Genomic DNA, 13,413 nt, shown 5'->3' on the forward strand with positions numbered 1-13,413 from the left:
TGCCATTCCAAAGTAGGTCCCCAAGCAAGGCAAACACCAGCATGAACTCCTATGCACAACCAAGCATAAGACAATTAAAAGTGTAACAGTTCAGCAGCTGTAACTTGGAGGGGTCAGGGAGGCAGAATTCAATGGCTTAATTCATTCTTTAATCAATACATACATTTTGAGAAGACTGGGTCAATTATATTGAGCCAGCTGAAGTGAGCCTTTTGTCCATGAAAGGTAAAATTTGGAGTCAGCTGGAGCCTACCCATGGTGCTGCATCCTGGGAAAGGTGTGTGCAGGTTCCTGCTCCAACACACTGCCCATCAGAAGGTGCCTGGGCCCATGCACCAGGTGACAGGCCCACATTTGTCACTACTTTGGATCTAAGTCATTTGGGTGTGTAAATACAAAAATTCCCTTAAAATGAATGGTCAGAGTAGAGTTGTTGAGAAATGTGTTGAGATATCCCAACACCAGGCATGATCCAGAGGTTCTTTCAAGCAAGTAAAATGTGCAGGCAGCAGAGGAAGAAACAGACCCTGGCTGTCACCTACTGGACTCCAAATTGATCAAAATAGTTTCTTTTGCCCAAGTAGAAAAGTTCCAAATTTTATTAGGCTGTTTGAAAGGAAGGCAGAATTCAAGACCAGAAATTGTTTCTTAATTAAAGGGACAATTGCCCTTTAAATTAGGAGGAAGTATATCTTATGTCCTGGGAATAAGCATTCACCTCTAAAGTCAAATATTTTAATAATTTGAAATTATGAGCTTGCATATAAGAGAAGCATAAAATTAAAAGGTTATTTTATTTGGGTAAGATTGATGTTTTTATCCTCTCTTTTAAAGTTGACTTTATACTTCAGTTGTATTTCAATAATGTTATGCAAGAAATTAAGTTTATGTCCTTCTGGCCTCTCTGAAACTCATCTGCTACTTGCTAACAAGAATTCTGTTTAAGCCAATTTCTGCAATATGCATATAGTTAATAGGCTCCCTTTTTGTCCATCAATTACATAAAAACAGCCAAGGAAACCAGCTCTCCTCTTCCAATACCATTGGTGTAACTTGCAGGGCTCAGTCTGAGCATTAGTGTTTTGTGGCACAGTGCCAGGGGTCGGGTCACCCAGGACGTGGTGAGGGGATGGCTCACTTTGGTAGGTGAATTTGGGGAGGTGTTTTTGCAAAAGGATAAAGCAATCAGGGAAACCAGCACAGGTCTGTCTACTGGAATAACCGCTCTCTGCTTTCACCACATGAAAACCTGGGCCCACATAAACAACTCTGACAGCAAATGCTATGTTCTTCCTCAGCCAAAGCAAAACCCTCTTTCCCATCCTGCTTTTGGGAAGTAGGTCACAAATGAAAATCTGCCTCCCCAATCTCTTTTCCATGACCCCAAGGTAAGATAAAATATATTCTCATTTTAATTGGGGAAGCTGGGGCATGAAAAGGCAATTCAAAGGCTCTCTGGTGAGCAGCTGACAGCACCATCCACCATTAAAAGTGTCCTGCACTCTGCTGCTGGGCCAAGCTCAGTAGCTGGGTCTGATGCTGCAGAAACACAAGGCACCCTTGGGTGGCAGGCAGCTCACTCTGTGCTGCTTCAGCACACAAGGAAAACAAATAGAAAATCATAGAGGAGGAAGCAGCAAGGAAACCAGGCAGCTGGAATTCCCAGCTGAAGTGGAAAGGTTCCCTCTGTTATCTCTAGCTCAAACTCCTTTACTTTGTATTGCTTTTCTTCCTTCCAAGATTGTAGCAGAACCGTAGCCAGGCTGTGCCCACCACATTGCCATGCTGCACAAAAGCACAGGCAGCATATCAGGTATTGGAGCACATCCTGAGAGCGCTGGAGCTGCATTTACTGAATAAGCTTTGCAGTGCCACAAGGGTGGGGACCAGGGAGTGACTGGTGCCATGACTTGTCTTACTTGGGACTCTCATTGTTGTGGTTCAACATAAGGGCATAAGCCAACCTGCAGGCTTCATAAAGCAACAAGCAATCCCTTCTGTGTACTTGAGGTGAGTGCTGCAGGAAGAGGCAAAGGAGTTAAGAGAAGGCAAGTCTGGTTTCAAGGAGTGGCTAGATGGGGAAGATGATGTCTGTTTTGCCTGGACAGGCTCAGGACCTTATTCTGCTGCCTTGTCTGCAGGCAGTCTGCCCATCAAAATTATCTCTGGTGCTGAGTGCAGAGAGGATGAGCCAACAGCTTATTAAATAGGAGTCTCTGTTATTTCTGCTGAGAAAGGTGGCTTTTATTTTCCTGAAGGGTTATTAACTGAATTCTTCTCTTGTCATAACTCTGGTTGTTTTCCTCTGCTTTTTCCAGACAGTTCTCCTTGGTTCTTCAATGTAGGCAATGACTTGGAGGGATTTACTGGTAGTCTTGTTAAATTTGGAGCAGGAAGAATAAAAATAATGTGGAAATAGGATTTCTCTGGGAGAACAATCACCAGAGCCTGACTTTGGGACAAACTTGGCTCTGCGGTTCAGCAACTGCTCATTTCTGATGGAGTGTTGAAATCTTCACAGCACCTTGGACTGCCACCTGCACAAACAATCCCATGACTGGAGTTGGACCCCAGAGATGTGTAAATACTCTTCGCTCACCTCACAGTGGTCTGGTTCCAGTTGCTGGCTGGGGAGGGCAGCACAGATCGTGGTGGGCAATAGGAGGCTCTTGCCAGATTCCTCTGCCTCCTCACCATCTCTGATGGGGCCATGGTGTTCTGCTGCTTGGCCCAAGAGCAGCATGGATGGCCCATTTGCCTTGTCCCAGAGCTGCCAGCATGGGTGACAAGTGCCAGTGTAAAAGCCATGTGCTAGCAATTGTTGCCAGATCCATTTGTGCAGTGTCATTTTTTAGTAGACAGTGAACAGAAAATTCTTTCTTTTTCCTTTTTTAAATTAGAGGTTTCTCAGGAGGAACTGAGTCTGAAAGGCAGGGTAATAATTTACATGTCAATTCTCAACTTGAAAAATCAAGCCATATTTGAGAAAATGTGGAGACTACTGGTTACAATGAGTTAAGATACCATAGTACTTTGCTCAGCAACACCGAATATGCTTCAATGGAATTAAGAAACTGCAAAATACACCACTTCATACTTATTTGCATAGGTAAATGAACAAAGCAAAAAGAAATCAACAGTGAAAGTATTCAGTGTGATGGTGAGTGAGATGGAAGGAAGGAAAATTGCCTTCAATCACTTTGCTTCAGTAATATTTAAATGCTCTTAGCTGCATTCCTAACAATCCTTAAGAGAGAGATTTGGGATCCTGGAGAGGGAGATAGTTCAGCATTTCCCAGAATGATCTCCATTTAAGTTGCCTTAAGTGAGCTAGAGTGCTTTTCTTCTGGGAATACAGCCAGTGTACATAGAGTTAGAATCTGCAGCAAAGGTGCTGCAAGATACTGCAAAGGAAGAAGATCTGGATGGTCTGTGAATACATGTCCCATCAGTTCCCAGCCTCAAAGTGAAACATGATACAGAGAATTATCTGGGAGTAATAATCCATTAAAAACCTATGTGTTTTTTATTTTGTGAAGTCAGACAATAAAAGATCCCATGCTACAAAAACTCAGTGGTTTCTGTCACTTGTTGAGCATCTTGGCGAACATTGGGACTATGTGCGCCTGAGTGAGACCTGTGCCCCACTGGACCTGAAATGTCTTCTACAAGAGTTAATCCTATGCAGCCCCATTGGGCAGGATCACACAGGGTTATATTCCCCCCTGGGTTTTTTACAGACACACAACACTGCCCAGTGTTCACACCGTGTTGGGTTTTTTTGATTCTATAACAGTACAAAAGTTATCTTCTAACCACAAACACAAAATCCTATAATTAAACCTTTGTTACCCACAGCAGAGGGCTCATCATGTATACAAAGCAAACATTTTGACGAGTTTATTGTGCTCCTTGAGACTAAGACAGAATTAATAGCATTGCAAAATTACAGCAAGCTGCTTGCTACTCTGCTGCTGAATTTTTTCACTGGCAACAAGATTTTATGTTCCTCTTCATCTTGATAAAAAATGCAAGTTTTTATTGTCAAAGGCAGCACAGTACAAAACACCATATCAAAGTAAAACTGAAGGGATATTTTTTGCCTTTAAAAATTGCACTTCACTGTCCATTTAAAATCATTTAGTTGCCTTTTTCTTTTTTTTTTACATACAATTACTAAGCATTGGGAGGAGGTAGCTGATTAGGGTAATTCAACTATTAAAGTGCGTAAATCATGAAATTTAGGGGTTTTGTGCTGAAAGATGCCTGATAGATGATTTCATTTGCATTATGTGAGGCCCTTCACTGCTGGGAAGGCACCTTGCTCATTAAACAGAAAGCCAAAGATGTCTCATGCAGTACTTATGGAAGAGGATACTTCTATTTTTCAAGTCCATTTTGTTGCTGTTCTTTGACTGTAATTCCAGCTCTGTTAGTTTATGTGCATGAGTCATGACCAAAAGGTGAATTTTTACATTTTATTTCCCTGTTAGGTGTTATATTCCAACAATATATATTGCAGCTGCCTGAGCAAAATGGATCAGCCTGAGTTAGTCATATTGCCTCTCAGCTGCAAAAGTATAATGATGTCCTCAGGAAAGCTGATCAGATCTGAAAGGTTTTTCTGGTGGCATCGAGTGTGAAACATAACTCACTGTTCATACAGAGGAGAGAACTAAATTTTTATTTGCATCTTTCTACTTCCACAAATGAGCCACTTCACCAAAGAAAAATACATGAGTTCTAAAACTATTTTCTGCCTACCTGCTGCAGGACACCTATAGCAAATTCTACTTGCATGACCCTTTGTCTTAGAAATCTGGAGACAGAACAACACTGTGAGAAAATAAAAATTCCCCTGGCTGTCATATCAGAGGTTCAAGTAGCCAAGTGTCTTCTCTTGCAGGAAGGCCAGGGCCATTGCAGTGGTAGGAGATTATGAAGACGACCACTAATTGCAAAGGTTCTTGCAGTTTTAATTGTTTTAAACAGGGAGGGAATTGTAAGAAGACAGAATGTACCTCTAACTACATTTCCTGAAAACCTTTTCATGGAGTGGCAATAATGAAGGGTACACATTTGGTCTTTTTTTATGTTATATGCCTTAAATAGAGAAACTGGGTTTTTTTCAAGATTGCTACAAAAGGTAATAGCATATCTTAACATTACACTTTTGCTAATTAGTTATTTATTTTAGGAAGGGTGTTTTGAAAAGAGAGGGAGTTAACATGGTTTTTATTGTATTTCAAGAATGTGTCTACTTCTACTGTAGGTCCTAAAATATTAATACCAAAAAAGAAAAAAAATATCACTTGAGATTAAGGACTGTGCGTGCTTGCTCATGGGAGAGAATTGTGGAAGCTTTTTGCACGACCAGCCTTTGGACAATTGAGCCCAAGGCTGCATGTCCTGTAATTAAGTTACCATTTCTGGTGTGGATCTGTTTGACAGAGAGCTGTCTTGTCACTTGTGATTTCAGCAGGTATCTCACACGGCCTTTTGCCAGGAAGGAGAAAACTCTGGGACAGCTGGCAGAACCCTGTTTGGGTCGGGGCTGCTGACAGCTCTGTGATGGGCTGCAGCACGTCTGTGCACAGCCCCATTCAGGACCCCAGCAGCCGTGCAGGCTGACCCCAACAGTGATGCAGGCTCACTGGCTCTGACAAACACAAAACTAGCTTTTCCTTCTCCTGTTTTTAGCAATTGAAGACGACTTGACTGAAAATCTTTAACAGCATCTTGAACATTCACGTGCTCAACTCTCTGTTTCTTTATTAATTACTAAATGCAGTTGTCATTACCGAGAGGGCTCAGGTTTTCCTTCCTGCCTCTGTAGAGAAGACAAGATTTCAAAACTGCAAACACAGGTGCCAGAAAATCCTATATTTCTTAAAGTCTTCCCACATTTTTCCAAAGAGAAAGTAATATGATAATAAAAACAAAACCACTAATATAAATAAATCTAGGGATTGCACTGCTAAGGTAGTACTTCACCCATGCATACAGAAAATGAAATGCTTGTCTTAGCAGTGGGGCATCACAAGGTTTGTCCTCAGCTTCTGTAACTCATAGGGCGGTCATAAAATATGTTCAGAGTTGTTTCAGTCAATTAGCAGCAAATGATTTATCTTGTCAATCTTGTTAAACAAGCGAAGGTGAAGAGCCTAGGAGACTTCATGAGTGGGAGTCACAAACTGGTGGGGGAGATTCAGGCCAATGAGCACGAGGATGTTATATAAAGGTAGTCAAGTACAGACATGCTATCTGTATGTTACTGGTTTTTAATGAGAGAAATTAAGATTATGTGGGGGATGATATGTGAAGCTGGCACTGTGATGAAATTCACAGTTTTCCCCAGCATTTCAGTTTGAACTTTAGCTCCAGGATTTTCAGTTCTTAATTTTTAATTAAATTCATATTGACCATTGTTACTAATACTATCCTCCTGACTGGGCATGAGGTTTCACAGGAAGGAAAGCCAGCTGCAGCCAGATGAATCCAGGGAGGAAAGCAACTGTGAATGCATTGATGAGCTTCCAACTGCAGTTCTGTTTCCTTATTGCCTGCCTGCTTGAAAGAACTGTGCAACCATGATTGCTTACAGAAAGAACTGAGGAATTTTTTTCCATGATCACACATAAATGTGCATATTTGTGCCAACCTAACCCCAGAAACTGTACTGCTGTCTTAACCAGGCAAACCTGCAGCTCAAGCAACACATTTTAATGGAGTAGTCACTAGCAGCTATTCAGGAATACCTCCACATGCCTAACAGCTTTGGTGGAAAGTGTCACGTGATTCCAGTGAAACACATCACGAGAATCAGGATGTAAGTGCACAATTTATAACTGTAAACAGAGAAAACCATAACAAATAGAATTTTCCAGCAACAACAGAGGTTCAGCAAAGTTTAGCAAAGATCCTGTTTGGATACAAATATTATTAAAAGCAGAAAATGCAGGAAATACATAAGGCAAAAGTTTTATTTTTCAAAGTTTAAGTATGTCCTTAGCATAATTTAAGTACTCCATTGCCATTGCAATTCTGATTGCTACAAAACTGAAGGTAAACTTTTTGACTGCACCTATTGCACGCTTTCTCCACAGCTGTATTATAAAACCCTTCTGTATCAAGAGATTCTTCACTGTGATTAGCTGGTCTGTAGGAGCTCAGTTAAGTAGTTGACTTAATTATGGAAGATGCTACTTGTTGGCATCATTCTATTTTATAATCTGTGGCATATCGCTCCAAGCTTGAGACTTCTTTTTGGCCAGCTCCATCCATGATGGCTGATCTGGAGCAGCATTACTGGCTTTCTTCAAGTGGCTTATTTCCTCCTTATCCACCAGTGCAGGTGATGGAGCTACTGTGAATAAACCACATGGACATTTTACATTTACATGCTGTGCAACTAAACACCCTCTTTTATTAAATACTTCCCATGCTTTGCCCTATGGTAGAAAATCTTTACATTTCACGTGGAATCAATAACTTATTGAGGATATTACCATTCTGTGGTCTAAGTAATACAATTTTTTTCTCATCACTAATATCTTTTGATCCCTAAATTTACCACAATTCAACATGATGACCTGGATTCTTTGCTGTGCCCTATGTTAACACCCAGGCCAAACAAGAGAGTGTCTTTTCATTAGCTAAAGAATTCACTTGTGAATTCCTCCTTTACTCAGCCCCCAACTCACAGGAATTTTATTACTTAAAAATTTCTGCCCTTCTTTCAAATTTTAATTTACCAAGGAGATTTACAACAAACTCACTGTGGGAGGACTGATGGTCAGACAGTTTGTGATCACACCATTCCTCAGCTTGCTGAGGAAGCCACATTTAAATTGAATGCTATTGTAAATATTTTTATTTACATTTTATAGTAGGATAGTGCATTTAGCCCTCTGTCTTGTGAAAGGGCCTGGAGTCCTTGATTCACATTTCTTTCAACACAAGTTTTTGGCTACCCCTTTTTACTCTTTTGTTTGTAATCAAACTGGTCAAAATAATATAAATAAATAAAACCTCAAATAAAATAAAAAATAAATAAAACACCAAGTAAAACCCCAGACATGAGTGCTGAGAAAACTCTTTTCCCTGGCTGATGTGAGGCTGAGGAAGAGATTAGGATCTAGCCCCTACTCCTTTTGCAGCACACTGAAGCAGGATTTCTTCTGATGAGGTTGTGAGATAACAGCCTACATTTTAAGCATTTTGTTTCTTACCAGAGACATAATGTGACAGTGAATTGGTTCTCAGCAGGGGCTTCGCTTCAGGCTTCATGTCTTTCCTCTGCTCTTCAGAAGTCGCTTTAGGTGCCAAGTGTGAAGGTTTGCTCCATTGTTGCTTCACTGGCCCCTAAGCACAAAGAGGGATAAAATCCAAGTAATTCAGGAAGAACGAGTTCAGTTTGGAAGACTACGAAGTAGTGAAGTAATGGATGGGGAGCCTGCCACAGTTCAGCAGATATTGGTCCCAATCCTCTCCCTAGAGCTGATACCTATTCAGAAAGTTACAGTGTTTTTATGTAACATCCACGATACTCAATTTTACAAATTAAAATTATCCCTCCATATCTCCTATTCATAATGGTATGAGTAGATAATTATAGTCTTCACTGCAAAATATATTCCAAGTCCTTTGCACATCTCTAGAAGCATACACAGGATTTAGGAATAGCCTAATTCTCTCATGTTTTCCTTCCATTTCCCAAATTTTGTGGGCTAAGGCACTGTATTTTTGGACAGTTGATGGTAATGGATTTTTCATAAAAAAGAAGTCAAACACATCCTCCAACAGATTTTCTTGCCAGTATCAAAAACTACCCTGAAGTGATAGTGCCTGGTGCCATGTGGGAGAAAGTGGGAGTAGTACAGTGGCACCAAGCCTCACATGCTGCAGTCAGAAGCATCTTGGCATGTTTCTCTGCTAGCTGCTATAGGGAAATAAAATGCATGGCATGAATTTCAGGGATCATTGCCAGCTAAAATCTGGAGTTTCCTGTTCTGACATAGAAACTGTATTTTGGGATCGTGTTGGGCATTACTGCAGTTCAGAAATTGACCTAGACATCTTATTAGGTATTATTTCTTGTTAATTTAACCACTGCTATTTTTCATCATCTAGAAATCATATCTTATTCCAGGGTATTATACACCTGTCTGGGGTTCTAGTAGTACCACCTGAAGCAAGAAAGTAGGTAATTTGCACTGGGAATGCCATGCTGGTATAGGACACACATGCTCCTGCATCAGAGCAGGGTTCTTTATTTGTGCAGGACTCAAAACAGGCAGCAGGTTAGTGTTCTGGATCCATGCCAAGCACTTCCACTGGCACAGCTGTGTCATCTGGAGAGATCATTTGCTACTGGTATCACCCTGTTTTGCATGGGATATCTGAAGAAGCAGTGTCAGCCCATATTCCCTGGCACCACATGGGCTTCTGAATTACCCATATACAGGGAACCAGAATTTACATACTGGCACTCTCTGCAAGTGCAAAAGTTATTTTTATCCTATTTCAGGGCTATCCTATTTCTCAGGGCTCTAAAAATTGTTACCTAGAAGTTTCCGGGACCAAGCTGTTCATTCAGTGTTAAATCAGTCAGGAGGTATAAGAAATTCAATGAAAGTCTGTGCTTAAAAGGACAGTTAGAGAGAACATATTTCTTCTGCATTGAGGAGGATCAGAGACTACAGTTTAGCACTTCATTTTAGATTTTTTAGCATGCAATACACATGTTAGATCTGGTAGGTATGCCAAGAAATTTTACACACTTTACATAGTTCCAGGAATTCTTGGAGACACAAAATTACCTATCTGAACAGTCAGAGAACTTTGAATCTGTAACACATTTATGAGAGCAGTATATTTGTTAGTTACAGTTACACTCATTAAATACCTGTAATCACTATGGCATGACTGGTAACGTAGCAGCAGATCCAAAGATTACTACAGGAGGTGATACAAAAGCATCACAAATGTGTATTACAAGTACCTCTGTTTGTTCCTTTCCTTTATTCTGTTTCTCTGTATTTGACTTATTATCTGGAGCCACAAGCTTTTCTCTGTCGAGTTCCTTCTCCTGATGCATGCCTCTCTGCTTTTGCCTTGCAATGGAAATCCAGGCTGGCTCTGTAGGAGTGTCAGGATCTCTTCCAGAGTCTCCGGCAGCCATGAGGGAAGACACGCTTTTCTCTGTTGACAGATTATTTATGTACGTGGTTATAGGAAAAATAGTTGTAATCAGCTTCAGCTCATACTTTCTCAATATACTCATTGGTCCCAGGATATGAAACCAGCCTGGATAAATAGGAATTCTGTTTAGTTTGGTCTCCAGAGAGCAATTTTCCTGTGCTCACAAGTTTAAGTTATCATTCTACTGGTGAGAAACTTTTCATCTTTGTTCAGCTGGAGTCTCAGTTTCACTGCCCTCACGTGAGGGAGATGCAGAAACATGAATCAAACTTCACTAATCTACCCATTTCCCAAGATCTGCCTGCCCCTTCTTCTCCCTCTTCCACAGTATCTTAGAGACAAGCAGCAGACAATTCAAAGGTGGACACAGAGGAACTGAGGTGTTGCAAAGATAACCTTTTCCCCACTGTGGCTGCCCTTGGCTCCCACTCTTCTGATGTCTATGCAGCAGCAGCCCATGTCTTAGTCTGGTTCCTGCCTTCCTTCCACCCCTTTAGGAGCATCTTTCCCCCATGCAGCAGCGCCCATGCCTTAGTTGTTTCCTGCTTTTCTTCCACCCCTTTAGGAGCAGCCCCCCACCCAGCTCTGTGAAGTCTGCAGGTGCCATGGGTGCCTGTGCACAGCAGTCTGTGGTGTCTGAGCACACAGAAGTACTGCTAAAACCAGAGTGATTTTCTGGTCTTTTGATGTGAGATTACATTAACTTATCCCTGCTGACGCTGACCACAGTCTTCAATGAGGCCAGTGACTTCCTTTGTGCTCTACTAGAAATGAGACTTGAGCAACAAAAAAAAGAAAAAGATGATTTCTGGAGAAGTCAAAACTACTACCCTGCTGATCTCACAACTGCTACCCAAGGACGTGAAGAATCCAAGGTTACAGGAAAGAGAAATACCCTGTATTCAAATATTCTGAGAAGGGAAATCCTGTCTATTCACTGAACAGAACTCGGTCAAGAGAAGAGCCTCAGCAGCTCCATCAGCTCCATCCCCCTGGTTCTCCATTTTTTGACTCACACTGAAGACAACGAATAGTTTCCCAACGAATAGTAGAGCTTCTGTGTAGTTTAAATGAGGAACAAGAACAGGTCTCAAAACCAATAAGGTTGATTTCACCTTTCCCAGCCAATTCTGGCCACTGATGTATCAAAATTTACAGAAGGCTCTTTCAGAGCAGAAGTCAAGCTTCTTGTCCTCAAATCATGTGTGGTCCCGCTCTTCGGAAAAGTTTGTTACTTAGTCAGCATCCTGTTCAGGTAGCTGGGAGGAGGCAGACCCAGCCAGACAGGATTACTGCCCTAGGGTCCCTTGGGGGCTCAGCTGCTCTGCTGATGTAGAGCCAGCCATGGGACCCTGTGGAGCTGTCAGACACATTTTTGGAGTGCTATGGTCTAGTTTGGTGGAATGTGGCCCTGAAAAGGAAAGCAGGCAAATGTCTCTGAAGGCACATTTGAGATGCCTCATGAAGGCATGGAAGATAAAAGGGATGATGTGCTCCCAAGAGCTGGAGTCTGCCAACACAGGCATATTATGAAAGCCCACAAACTTGCTTTGCTCAGGGATTTTCTCAAGTCACTTTTATACCTCACTAGAGAGAGCAGTTATTTGAACAAGAGAACATTATAATGCCTGTGTCAGCTAAAAAATGAAAAAGAGAAAAAAACCCATGCTTTAATGCCAAAGCAAGATGTTTTGCCAGCTGATGCTTGCATTTCCCTTCACATTCACCTCGTGAAATCTTGCAGGAAAACCTCTGGAAGAAACAACTCAGAAGTCCAGCTGTGCAAATGCAGCACAGATAAAACAGGGCCTCTGAACACAGAAGGAGCTTCCCTCCCTCTTGCACAGCATGTTACTCCAATTCTCTGCATCCCACCTAACCCCCATCTTTGCATGACAACAGCTATTCCTCCCGTAATCTTTTTCCAATCACTGTCTTTTTTTTTTTGCCTTCCACTGGCTCTCCTTGCTTCATTTTTATCTCATTTTACAGGATGATAAAGAATAAGGCTGGAAGAGATCTCAATATGTCATGTAGTCTATCCTTCAACTGTAAGGCAAGATCAGCTGAAAGATCAGTTTCATAGAAACTGTTACCTCACAAATATGCATCTAATTCTCCAATAACAGGACAGGTCTCAGAGTCTCCCTAGGCAACCTATCCTATGGCATGGGGGTTTTTTGTTGGTTTTTTTTTGTTTTTTTCTATTGGGTAAGTTAAATCTTCCTTGCTCTAATTTAAATCCTTAACTATCTCTCCTACACACTATGGACACGAGCAGATTACTCATAGTCTCCTTGCAACAGCCTGTTACGCATTTGAAGACTTAGACCACATTTTCCCTATTTTTTTAACTTTTCTGATTAATCATATTCTCTAGATCACTCTTTCTTTTGTAGGAATTATCCTAGTTTGGTCAAATCTCCTTCAAATATGATGGTCAGAACTGGAACTTGAGATGAAAGAATGTTAGCATCAGCTGAGATGGAAGGACTACTCCACTTCACCTGGAATGGTTTTCTGTACACATCAGTCAGCGCCCCTTAACTTCCACAGCTCTCCAAGATAACCACTAGCAGGTCAAAGTCTGCTAGCCCATCTTCTCTCTTAGGACAAACCTCATTAGGATCTTCATAGGTAAAACCACACAGTTGAAATGATGTGATGTCTGCTAAGGCATCTGCCATCACATTCTTTTCTTTGCTTGCAGCCATCTGCACCTTTTCAGGTGGTGGGATATTTGGGCAGGGCTTATTAGTACACTGCCCAGTAAAACCAGGTGCTAAGCTTCATCAGCTCCCAAAGCACTCCTGCAGCATGTGGATGAGCTGCCACCACTGAAGGTGATGGCCCGTGTTGCTCAGAGCTGAGGAGCAGCTCTCTGGCTGTACAGCTGCAGACATACCACCACATGCATCCTTTTCCACCACCTCTTTACCTTCCTTCACTATCTGTAATGTCTTAGTGCTCAAAAACTCCAGTGTCTTTATCCTGAAGGTCCTTTCCAATCCACCCACACTTTTTGATGATACTGGGAACCTGGCTTCTGCCTTGATGCTGCCAGAGATGTACATCTTAGTTGCTGGGACTCCAAATCCCCCTGTGTGTTTTGTCCCATTTTCCCTGTCACACCACAGGAGCTTTATGTAAATATCAAGGTTGTTCCTCCTCTGCTTCTACCACACAATCCACAATCCACACTGACAAAAT

General features: G+C 41.6%; 1 protein-coding gene across 7 annotated transcripts in view; it reads right to left on the reverse strand.

Moving 5' to 3' along the window:
- Positions 1–6,822: 6,822 nt before the first annotated feature.
- The window catches only part of CRACDL (CRACD like), a 42,189-nt gene continuing 35,598 nt past the window's right edge, over positions 6,823–13,413 (reverse strand). For 5 of the 7 annotated variants that reach the window (XM_088160020.1, XM_088160019.1, XM_088160018.1 and 2 more), the window contains 3 exons: positions 10,004–10,203; positions 8,232–8,364; positions 6,823–7,366 (listed from right to left, as the gene is read on the reverse strand). In XM_088160020.1, coding sequence (XP_088016146.1) covers positions 7,221–7,366; positions 8,232–8,364; positions 10,004–10,203 — 479 coding nt within the window. In that variant the 3' untranslated portion in view covers positions 6,823–7,220. The remainder of the gene's footprint in view (positions 7,367–8,231; positions 8,365–10,003; positions 10,204–13,413) is intronic. The other 2 variants (XM_088160021.1, XM_088160017.1) reach the window with 1 other exon arrangement.

Source organism: Sturnus vulgaris, chromosome 2 (genome assembly GCF_052056855.1).
Source record: "Sturnus vulgaris isolate bStuVul1 chromosome 2, bStuVul1.hap1, whole genome shotgun sequence".
Lineage (NCBI taxonomy): Eukaryota > Metazoa > Chordata > Aves > Passeriformes > Sturnidae > Sturnus > Sturnus vulgaris.